The 11893-nt window shown below is 45.1% G+C and overlaps 1 protein-coding gene across 1 annotated transcript in view; it reads left to right on the top strand.

Annotated features, from left to right (window-relative positions):
* Klhl2 (kelch like family member 2) overlaps positions 1-11893 on the top strand; it is a 117875-nt gene that overhangs the window by 87869 nt on the left and 18113 nt on the right. Inside the window, exons 6-8 of the mRNA XM_005367748.3 lie at positions 4698-4807; positions 9205-9321; positions 10476-10625. Of these exons, the coding sequence (XP_005367805.1) occupies positions 4698-4807; positions 9205-9321; positions 10476-10625 (377 nt within the window). The remainder of the gene's footprint in view (positions 1-4697; positions 4808-9204; positions 9322-10475; positions 10626-11893) is intronic.

The raw sequence follows: 11893 nt of genomic DNA, 5'->3' as shown, positions 1-11893 counted from the left end.
TTCTTCCTCTTCCTCTTCCTCTTCCTCTTCCTCTTCCTCTTCCTCTTCCTCTTCTTCTTCTTCTTCTCTCCTTTTGGATTTTCGAGTCACGGTTTCTCCATAGCTTTTTGGTTCCTGTCCTGGAACTAGCTCTTCTAGACCAGGCTGACCTTGATTTGTTTTCTTCTTAAACAAATATTTTAGATTTTATATGTATGAGTATTTTTTCTTCATGTATGTATATGCACCTAAACGCGTGGTGTCCATCAAGGTCAGAAGAGGGCTCTGGATCCCCTAGAATATTGATCTTTCAGGATATCCAAACAAATAGCCCCTGTGATGGAACTAATATTAGGATGCCATATTTTAGTGACAAACTGGACCTTAGGAGAATTAAATGGATATGTTTCTGGTATTTTTATCTCTAGCTGATATCGTCCACCTTCATATGGTGTGTCTGGAGGTCCTGCTATTTCTCCTCTTAATTCTGTAAAATTCTCATCTACAAGATTTACTTTAATTTGATTTTTGCTCGTCGGGAAGATTCTAGCCTACATCCATCCTGGGTCGGAGCTTCATCGATCGTGTCTGCCTGGGAGAGGGAAGCATGGCCTCTGAGCTCACTTTCTCTTCCTCCCAGCATTCCGTTCTGTTTACTCTACCCACCTATGTTTTTACCTATCAGGGCCAAGCAGTTTCTTTATTACTTAACCAATGAAATCAACAGATTGATATATGACACTCCCACATCACGTGTGTGTGTGTGTGTGTGTGTATATACGCGTGTGCACACGCATCTATACCATGCACGTGGAGCCTCAGCTGTCATTCTTCAGGAGCCCTAGAGATCCTCTTTCCTCCATTTTGCTACCTCCTGAATCCCGCCGCACACCACCGTACCTGACTTCCTTTCCCCCCATAACTGGCTTCTGGGGATTGAACTCAGGTCCAAGCACTTTACTGACAGTTCTGTCTCCATCTCCCATATCGGGGTTTTATTAGGAAACAAAGATGTTGTATAAGTGGTTTGGCATGGGGCCAACATTTTGCAAGATCTGCCCTGTTCTGATTGGCAGGCTGCCATGGTTTCTAGGTAAGAGGACTTTGGAGTTCAGCCCTGGTCTTGTAGTTTTGAACTGGGCTTGAGTCTGGGGAAGACATACAGAGTTTCAGTGGTTTCTCTCTGGGCAACTTTGACTTTGTTTTGGTTAAATATGATATAAATGACTCCATATTGTCTGATAGACATTTATAACTGCGACAAATCTGTTTTTAAGTTTAAAATTGTTAATTACTGTACAAAGTAGCCCATTTTCTTGTGTCATTTTCATAACATCTTATTTTGCTTAACTCCCTCCAATACTGGGTACTGTTTCTCTTCCCCCTCCATGCTTGTATCTTTCTCCCTCCAGTGTACCCATCCCTTCTACTTTCATATCTCATGTGTTTAATTCCTCTCCCTTTCTGCCCTCCCCCCATCTCCTGGGTCCTTTCCTAGTGTCTTGGTCCTTATTCCTGTATAGATATAAATATGTAAACATTGAAGCAAGGATCTGTGTTGAAGTAGGAGCGGCAGGGCTGCGTCCCCGGCACCCGGCCGCCCACATGGCTAGCTTAGCTTATGCCCCGAAATAATTACACGGAAACTGTATTCTTTTAAACACTGCCTGACCCATTAGTTCCAGCCTCTTATTGGCTAGCTCTTACATATTGATCTAACCCATTTCTATTATTCTATGTAGCCCACGAGCCGGCTTACCAGGAATGATCTTAACCTGCATCTGCCTGGAGTGGGACAATCATGGTGACTCTCTGGCTCAGCTTCTTTCTCCCAGCCCTCTGTTCTGTTTACTCCACCCACCTAAGGGTTGGCCTATCAAGGGGCCTAGGCAGTTTCTTTATTCCTTAACCAATGAAATCAACAGATTGATATATGATCAGATCTGCATATGAGAGAGAACACGCAGTATTTGTCTTTCAATTCTGGGTAATTGTCTTTAATAGAGTTTTTCCTTCAACTTTCATAATTTCATTTTAATGACTAAATATAAAGGTGTAGGGCAAAGGAACCCTTACTCACTGTTGGTAGGAGTGTGTATTGGTGCAGCCCCTAAGCAAAGGAACCCTGACTCACGGTTGGTAGGAGTGTGTACTGGTGCAGCCCCTAAGCAAATCAATATAGGGGTTTCTCAAGCCAAAACTAGATCTCCCACATGGCCCAGCTGTATCAACCCTGGGCGTAGTCTTAGAGGACTTCACGTCTTACAGAGACTGCTCGTGTCTTCATTGCTGCTCTGTTCACAGCAGCCAGGAGGCGGAGTCATCTGCCTGGATGTCCATCCACAGATGGTCGTGACAATGGGCCTCATAGACACAGTGGATGTTTATTCAGCTGCTGTAAATCATTGTGTGGGGGCTTTTTAAAGTTTGTAGTGTCATTGTATTACAGTGTTGGGGCACATGTGGAGGTCAGAGGTCAGTCAATTTGGGGAGTCAGTTTTCTCCTTCCACCCTGTTTTTGAGGCAAGGCATCTTTTTTCTGCTTGATGCTTACTCCAGGCTGGCTGGCCCATGAGCTTTTGGGTGACTCTCCCGCCTCCACATCCCATCTTGACTTGGTGTTCTGCTGTCACAGACGTGGTTTCTGGAGCTCAAGGAGAGACTTCTGTGGCCAAGGTTACTTGCTGTCCCCAAGTTAGTTTTTGCTTTTGTTTTTCCTTTCCCTTTCTCAAGGCAATGAGAGTTTCTGTTACCATGTATCTTTGCCAGTATTTGATATTGTCAGTGTTTAGAGTATTTTATTTGTTTGTTTGGAGACAGGGTCTCACTGTGTAGCTCTTGGGTGGCATGAGGCTGCTGTATATGGTGATGGCATCTTTTGATGTACCTGTTTTTTCACCTTTACATAATCTTTGATGTATCTGTTTAGATCTGTTTCCCACTTGGAAAATAGGAGTGTTTTCTTGTTGAATTTTGAGATTTCTATGTTTTACATAATGGTCTTTTGTAAGATAAATTTTTTATAAGAAATTTTTCTTGAGGGTTATGAATTATCTTTTTTATTTTGTAACACGGTTGTTTGGGGCCAGAGATTTAGTTTTAATGAAGTCCAACTTGCTAATTGTTTCTTTCATCATCTTCTTCCTGTGCAGTAAGGAAACTCATCAATGTTGGGATCCGCTAGGTGTTTCTCCTGCTTTGCGTTAATTTTTGTGAAACACACAAGGTCTTTATCTAGGTTTTCTTAGTGTACAGATGGCTGCTTGTCCTGGCTTCCTCTGTAAAGATCACCTCTGCTACCCCGTGTCACCATCGTTGCAAAAATCCCTTTGTGTGGGGCAATTTCTGGGCCCATTTGTTATTTGTTTTGTTTTTTCATTTACAAAAGCAATTCAATCTTCCATTTTCATGTTTATTTCAGTGTGGTATTTTTCTTGCCTAACCCAGACACTGAGTTTGCAAAGCAATGTGTCTGTTGCATTTTTATAAATCCAATCATGTTATAATTACCCCAAGAGTTGCGCATTGTGTTCAGAGCCTACGTTTTATGAAGTGAGTAGGTATTCAGAGGTCTGTTGAAATGCACATTATAGTTTTTAAATATTCTAAAGAGGAAGGCAATAATCTTTGGGGTTTCTACAAATATGTATTGAAAGGAAGCATTTGTTCTACTTGGAAACGTCTTTTGAAAGTACTGTTGGCGTATGAGTAATTGTGCAGACAGACAAACAGATAAGGACATAATGCAGACTTTGTAGCGGATGTCTGGACTTGGAGGCCGCAGGCTAACAGGCACTGTTAGAGTTCTCAGCCCTCCCCCACATGTAGTTCCTCATGCTTGACAAGCCAAACGCCTGCTCATACACAGCACTTGTGTGGTAGGTAAGGTGTTTTTCTCAGCCTCTACATGTGTGGAAGCCATGGTGTAGGGGGTTATGCAATCACCCTTATTTTACCAGCCGGCACATGGTGGAGCTGAGAATTGAACCCAGTGTGCTTGAGTGCAAAGAGCAGGCCACAGTCTTGGAGTTCTAGCTCATCCTTTTGTGTGAGAGAAAGGTGAACTTGTAGAAAAAGCTGTTTGTATAGGATACATTCTTTATAAGCTTTTAAATCATTGATTATGTTAATAGAGTTATGTCATTGTGTTGGTCCCCCATCACAAATAGGCATATTTAGAAAATCAAGGAGAAGGTCTGAGTATTTTAAGAATTACCAATTTTACCACATTCCCAGGAAGGACTTGAGATATAAAATTAATCATTTTCTTCCCAAATAAATTACTTATATAGAATTGAGACTTATTTTTGTTTTATTTTAATACACTAATTTTTTAATGCTATCCGGATGTTCATATTGCGCAGCGTTTAAAGCTTTTTGTTCTCAAACAAGCAGTTTTCTCCCCTGTAGTGGTCTCATGCCCTCTAATGTTTGACTGACTGCATTCAAGGATGTGGCTTTATACTACTGTGTGCTTTGTGTGAAGACAAACTTACAGACTTAAACATTGGAAGTGCCAAGCTACGTGAGCAGTAGCTGTTTAGCGTGCACCATGTTAAGCCCTAACATGTTCTGACCAGTGAGTGTCCGCTAAGGCCTTTGACACCTCTTCTTGCCCAGAAGAGATGCGGTGGCGTTTCCTCGTCTCTGGCTGGTTAAGAGATGTGGCCTCTTCACTCTCGTGTGATGCTGATGGTCTCTTTCTGGCTTTCCAACAGAGCGACATTTTGCGGATGTCGTACTCAGTGAAGAGTTTCTCAACCTCGGCATCGAGCAGGTGTGCAGCTTAATCTCAAGTGACAAGCTTACCATTTCCTCAGAAGAGAAGGCAAGTGACACTTTTTCTCTTCCCCTCGCCTCTCCTGCTTTTCCTTTCTGTCTGCCACTATCTCCCTTCCCTTTCTTTCTGTAGTGCTGGCTAGTCTCCTGACTTTCCTTTTGGGAGGTTGGGGTGTCACAAAATGTGTGTAGAACAGAGGACAACCTCCGGTCTTGTCCATCCACCTCCTCTTTTTGAGATAGGGTCTTTCACTGGTCTGCAACTCTCCAATAGGCTGAGCTGGCTGGCCAGTGAGCCCAGGCCTCCCCCATCTGCTGAGATTACAGAGAACTGCCCCCATGTCCAAAAGTTTTTCCCTGGGTTCTGAGGATGGCAGTCAGGTTCTGATGCTTGTGAAGATACAACTGATGTGTTTGCCGAGCCCAGCACTTCCTTTCTTTGTTACAGTTGTCTCATAAAGTGGGGTCCTTTGTGACTAGAATCACCAGGGACCTGGAGGAAGTGTGCGTGAGTGCTACAGCAAGAATTGAATCAAGTGCCTCTGGGGGCGAGGGTATCTTTCTATAGCTAGATGCTTCTAGAAGTGCTTGATGCAAACACACTTGATTAAAAATCCATTAGTTTTGCAGGCTTGTGAGTTGAAAGATCTTTCTTTAAAGTTGTTTTATTATTATTTTTATTTATGTGTACGGGTGTCTATGTGAGTCATAGTCAATGTCGAGTGTGTGTGTGTGTGTGTGTGTGTGTGTGTGTGTGTGTGTGTGTGTGTATGTGTGTGTGTACACCAAGGGAGACCAGGGAGTTAGAGCCCCTGGATCTTGAGTTATAGGCAGTTGTTTACCCAAGTTGGGTGCTAGGAACTGGTCTGGTCTCTGCAACAGGAATGTTCTTAACTGCGGAGCCAGGTCTCCAGTCCCTAAAAGAACTTACTCAATGCTCGAAGGTTCCAGTAGTTCTAAGGTGAACATCCCTGACTGCTATTATCCTTTTAAGTTCTGGTTTGAAACTTAAATGTCAACCCTATAGGTGAGCCTGCTGTCTGCCTGTCCTCCTTCCCTTTCCCTCCCTTTCCCTCCCTTTCCCTCCCTTTCCCTCCCTTTCCCTCCCTTTCCCTCCCTTTCCCTCCCTTTCCCTCCCTTTTCCTCCCTCCCTCCCTCTCTCCCTCCCTCCCAGTTGCTCTTTCTGACCCCACATTTACTGTTCCCTTTGTCAAGTTCCTGAACCTTTCATGTGGTTGGAGAGAGAAGCTTGGGCTGCTGCTCTGTTTTCTCTGGGCAGTTTTTAGCCTGTGGGAAGCAGGAGACAAGAGTTTACGGAGCTGGCCATGATGATGATATACACCTTTAATCCCAGCACTTGGGAGGCAGAGGCGGCTCTCGATCTGTTTGAGTTTGAAGCCAGTCTGGTTTAACGTAGACTCAGGAGAGCCAGGGCTACCCGGCTGTTGGGAGACCCTGTCTCCAAACAACAAGAATAGTAAAACCACCACCACCACAACAAATAGAAGCTTATAGAAATGGTATATGTCCTTGGAATTTAAAGTCATAGAGGCTCTGATTCTGTTTCTTGGGACATTCATCCCATCTGGGGTAAAAGCATGCATTCTCTCTAGGATTTACAATGTGAAAAAATATGCAGAACTGTGACGTACACAGTCTTAGCACTTTAGAGAGGGTGACACTACTCACAAATAGATGAGGATGGAGTGCCTGCTGTCCCCCATTCACTGCCTCAGGGCTCTGGATATGGGACTGACATCTCTAATCATAGACGAATGGAAAAACCCGTCTCTGTGCAGGGCACTGTAGAAGTATACGGCAGCCTGGTTCAGATACAGGATCCAGGTCGTTCAAAGCGAGCTAGCACATTTCAGAGAAATGGGAATTGCATGGGATGGGAAAAGCACATAAGGGCAAGGGAGCAGACTTCAGATGTAAAGGCTGTGAGTGAATGATTGCTCGAGGCTGGCTGGGGTTAGAGTAATGGGAAAGGAAGTGGGGGGACCGTCACGAAGGCCGTCAGCTGGGTGCAGTATTACGACCTTTCTTGTGGGATGAAGAGCTACTTCCAGGCTTTAACCAGGAGATGGATGCCACGATAAGCCCTGCCTTAGAGAAAGATCACGAGGACTGCTGTGGTTTTGTGCTGATACCTACTGAGCCCTGGCGTGTAGTGGCACACTCAGTACCCATCTTAGCACGTGTCTAATTGAGTGGTCAGACCTCACGGAGGATGCAGTGGGCAGCCTTTTCCTGCTTTACAGCATCCAAGGCTCCTGTCAGAGTGGTCAGATGGCAAAAAGTGCCTGGCCCGATTCTCCTGGAGCAGTCTGGGACTTCCCTTCTTTTTCACACTCTGTTTTGTGAGTCGTGACTATCCAGAGATGCTCCTTCATAGACATGTCAGGCTTGAGAGCTGGCGGGGAGTTATGCTGTCTGTCTCCAAATCCCTGTCTGCCTTCTCTCTTCCTCTTTTGTCACTTGCTGGCGGTTTTAATGGTGTCACAAGTGCTGCAGGTAACCATACTTCCTATGTGGATAGATGGCTGCCCCAGCAAGCCATTCAAGAAACCAAAGGGAGAGCGGCTGACTCCTTCTGACCCACCCACCTTCAGAAGTCACAGAGTTGCTTCTACCGTACATGCTCTGTTGGTTGCACAGGGAAGGTTTAGATTAGTTGTGGGAGGATATTTATTGCACAGTGGTGAGTCCTCGGGGATGAGACTGACTGAGGGAGCAGCTGCAGAGACTAGCTTTCATGGCGATGGTGAGCGGGAGCTCTCCTGTGCCATGTGGACCACGTAGGAGAGTGTTGAGGTGATAGTAGAGGAATCTGATGCAAGACATTGGAAGCAGCACCACGGAGCTGACGGGACTGCACAGAAGTGGATAGAATCGACAGTGTAGACGCTCTTCGCTTCTTTATCGCTGGCACCTGGTGCAGAGAATTTAGCAAGCCTTGTTGACAGGATAAATTAGAGAAAGGTGATAATTAAGAGTGCGCACTATTTTTAGTTTCATGCTGCATCAAAACAACCTGTTTTGTTTCCAGTAACCATTTGCATATCTCCATACATTTCCTGCACCTTTTAAAGATGATCAGGAATTGAATCCGTCAGTCTGGGAGGAAGTTACGGAAAAGGCATGCCTCGTTATTAGCTTAGTTTTCTCAGAGGAATGGTTGTTTGGTACTGCTCTCTCCGCTGTTTGTAAAGATGTCCAGGTTACGACATTTCAATGTGTCTGTTCTGGTAAAGGAGGTTTCACCCATTGCGTAGACCCTTATCTATAGTGTATCGTCAAAAATCTGTTCGTAAACCTAAAGACAGTTTCTAGCATGAGTTGTTTATAAAGGTGCATTTCTTTGTGACTCTTGTGTTGCCGTGATCACAAGCCTTGGCAGAAGCAACATAAAGGAGAAGAAAATTGTTTGGTTTGTGGTTTCAGAGTGTTCAGGCTCTCATGACTGGAGGGCATAGTAGAGGTGCAATTGCCCATCGTGGTTAGGAAGCCCAGAAAGGGGATGCTAGCACCCTGCTGGCCTTCCCCGCCCCCACTATTCCATCTGGTTCCCATCTATGCAAAGGTACCTCCTGCATTTAAGATGGGTGCTTCACCGTGTCCCCAGTTTTTTTCTCTCTGGGAACACCTTCACAGACACACCAGGAAAGATTGTAAAACCAGCCACATTAAAGGGGAACATGAGTCAGGGTATGGTGTAGTCACTTGAACGAGAGCAGCCCCATAGATTTGAATACTTGGTCCCCAGCTGCTGGAGCTATTTGGGGAATATTTAAAGGTGTGGTCTTGTTGGAGGAGGTGTGTCACTGAGGATAGGCTTTGAGGTTTCAAAAGACATCTGCAGTTAGCCCTCTGTGACACCTACTTGTGGGTGAGGATCTAAGCTCTCAGGACTGCTCCAGAGCCCTGCCGGCCGGCCGGCCATCATACTCCCTGCCATGAGGGTCATGAACCCTAACCCTCTGGAACCAGATTAAATGTTTTCTTTGATAAGTTGCCTTGGTCATGTTGTTACTGGGGTGCCTCTGTGCTTTATTATCCTGGATGCTTTGTTCTAAAGGAACTTCAGTATGTCATTAGAGCCACAGAGAAGAAAGCTGGTGTATTATCATTTCTCACAGCTCCCATTTAGGTTCAGTAAGATTTATGATGACCTTGGTGAAAGGCTTAGGAAATACAAAAATGAAAAGTGCTTATTGCGTATACAAAGGTACTTAATGAAGTACTTACTAAGCTGACATTACGTCGAAAGAAAGAGAAGTTAATGGGATGAATGTCTTTGTGTATCGCAAGTCAAGATTTCAGAAGTTTTCATCCATGGACTTTTAGTGTTAGCAGCGCTGTATGTAAGATGTGTGTGTTTCATCATATTGTATCTGCATGGTCTGGCATAGAACTCATGCTTTCTCTCTCCACACTTTTAAGGTATTTGAAGCAGTGATAGCCTGGGTAAACCATGATAAGGATGTGAGGCAGGAGTTCATGGCTCGGCTCATGGAGCACGTCCGGCTTCCCTTACTTCCACGGGAGTACCTAGTCCAGGTGAGTGCACGCCCCAGTCACGGGGGTGCGCACAGCGTGTGCCGTGTGCAGGCCTGCTAACATGTCGAGCCCCTCCACCCTGTGGGCAGGGCTTCAGACTGCAGATCTTTGGAGTGTGGGAAAGAGGACAGTTTAGGCACCAGGCACCTTGGCAGCTCCCTCTGAGCCCATCCCTGTTCCTAGACATAGGGTTCCACTCTTCCTGACTTGGGAAAGTGTGGAGGAGCATTTGGAGGTGGCATCTGGGACTCTCCAAGTGCATGCAGTAAACGTGCCCGAATTCTACCCGCACTAACGTCTCCTTACTGTTCGCCCTTTGATAGACACTGCCCAGCGGGAGTGATCCAGCTGTGAGACTGGACCAACAGCTATTTAATTCCTCTTCATAGTTTCACAGGGACATATCTTTGGTTTCTTTATTTCTGAGCTGAAGAGAAGCAGACTGTTTGAAGTAAGCAGGAGCGAGTGATTCTTAGTCATCCCTGAAGTATTTTAAATTTGCTCTTGGTTGCTTATTAACAGTCTTTCAGGAACATCTCAGCATCATTTCTATAGTTGAGACCATTTATAAAGAGACATTTTTGATTAGCAAATCAAGCTTTAGCATCTTAAGGTTTTGTTATTTAACATGGTCTGTATGATATCTGGATGCTGTGGGAAATTTAAAAGAAAAAAAAGAACAGAAAGCTCAATACTGAGGTTGAGCATTGCCAGGGGAACAAACAAACAAACAAATAAATAATAAAAACTGACATAGGCAGACTATTTTCAAGTAGTTTGAGTCTCTTTTCATTTACTCTTCTGTGTTGGAAGGGAGTATCATGAGGTAATAGTATTGTCTCGCCCAGTTGAAGAACATGCTCTCTATTTTTTCTGAGAGCCCAGATCAGAATTTTTGCGTCTCCAAATTCACTTATATTGGGACAACATGGGGGGTGAATCCCAAGGTAAAACCCCAAAGCCCCAAGTCCCGTCCCACCTTTCACCAAGATTTCCTCTTTTTCTTTTCTTATCATGATCCTCCATAGGCCAGGTTCCTGCGCAGAGATTGGTCTGGACAGGACAGATGCTTTGTTTCTCCCCTGTGTGCTCCCATAGCATGCTCCCCCCACTAGCTCCTCCCCTCTCAGGGCCTGTCTGCTCTCTCCCCGCAGAGGGTGGAGGAGGAAGCGCTGGTGAAGAACAGCAGTGCGTGCAAAGATTACCTCATCGAGGCCATGAAGTACCACTTGCTGCCCACAGAGCAGCGCATGCTGATGAAGAGCGTGCGGACCCGGCTGAGGACACCCATGAACCTTCCCAAAGTAGGACCTATTGTTCACAGTTGTGTTTGCCCCATCCAGAGGCCCACAGCGAGCGGTTCCTGTGTTTGACCATCTCAGTGTCCGTGTCTTGTTGTTCCCGTTTTCCTGCTGGGGAAATATCCCTAGGAATGCATCATAGAATGTGTGGCTTAGTCTCAGTTGGTTACACGCTAAGGATAGGAGTGTTCAAGTCATTTAATCTTTTTAAGGTTTATTTATTTATTATGAATACAGTGTTCTGTCTGCATGTTTCCCTGCAGACGAGAAGAGGGCACCAGATCTCATTACAGATGGCTGTGAGCCACCATGTGTTTGCTGGGAATTGAGCACAAGTCCTCTGGAAGAGCAGTCAGTGCTTTTAGCCACTGAACCATCTCTCCAGCCCTCATTTAATCTTTTTCAAAAACATTTTCCAATTCTTTTTAAGGTTTATTGATGTGTGTGTGTGTGTGTTGTGTGTGTGTGTATGTATGTATGTATGTAGACACACATGTGTACAGGTACCCACAGAGACCAGAAGAGGGCATTAGATTCCCTGGAGGTGGAGTTACTAACTGTTGTGAGTTATTCACCATAGATGCTTTGAGCCAAGCGCACACTCTCTGTAAGAGCAGCCAGCGCTCTAAACAACCGGCCCATCTCTAGAGCCCCATCGGTTCATCTATAAGTTCTATGACACCACACTCCTAGAAGGGAAGACAATTGGGTTTTGTCCCTTCTGAGTTCCTCTACTTAGAGTAGCAAGTGGAGAAAGAGGGGAATTAGACTAAACAGCAAGATTTCTCTGTGGGCAGGATGGTTTATACCTGAAGTCCGGGAATTGTCTTAGATGTACGTTAGGATGGAATATGATCAACAGCTCAGTCAATTCCTGCTCCTACTCCTTGTTGTATACGGTTTATTTTTTTATACTTTTTTATTTTACTTTATGTATATGACTGTTTTGCTTGTATATATGTCTGCATACTACATACATGCCTGGTGCCTACAGAGACCAGGACTTTGTATCTCCTGGAACTGGAGTTAAAGATGGTTGTGAACTGCCGTGTGGCTGCTGGGAACTAAACCCAGGGTCGCTAGAGAGAAGCAAGTGCTCTTACACACTGAGCTGCCTCTCCAGCCCCAGGTTACCATTTCATCCATGCTTGTTAGCTTTTCTACGTGTGTGTGTGTGTGTGCGCGCGCGCGCAAGACGACAAGGAGCCAGAGGACAATTGGGAGTCGTGTGTGTGTGTGTGTGTGTGTGTGTGTGTGTGTGTGTGTGTGTG

This window comes from Microtus ochrogaster, unplaced genomic scaffold (genome assembly GCF_000317375.1).
Source record: "Microtus ochrogaster isolate Prairie Vole_2 unplaced genomic scaffold, MicOch1.0 UNK23, whole genome shotgun sequence".
NCBI classification, from domain to species: Eukaryota; Metazoa; Chordata; class Mammalia; order Rodentia; family Cricetidae; genus Microtus; species Microtus ochrogaster.
This window is presented reverse-complemented; position numbering and strand designations above follow the sequence as displayed.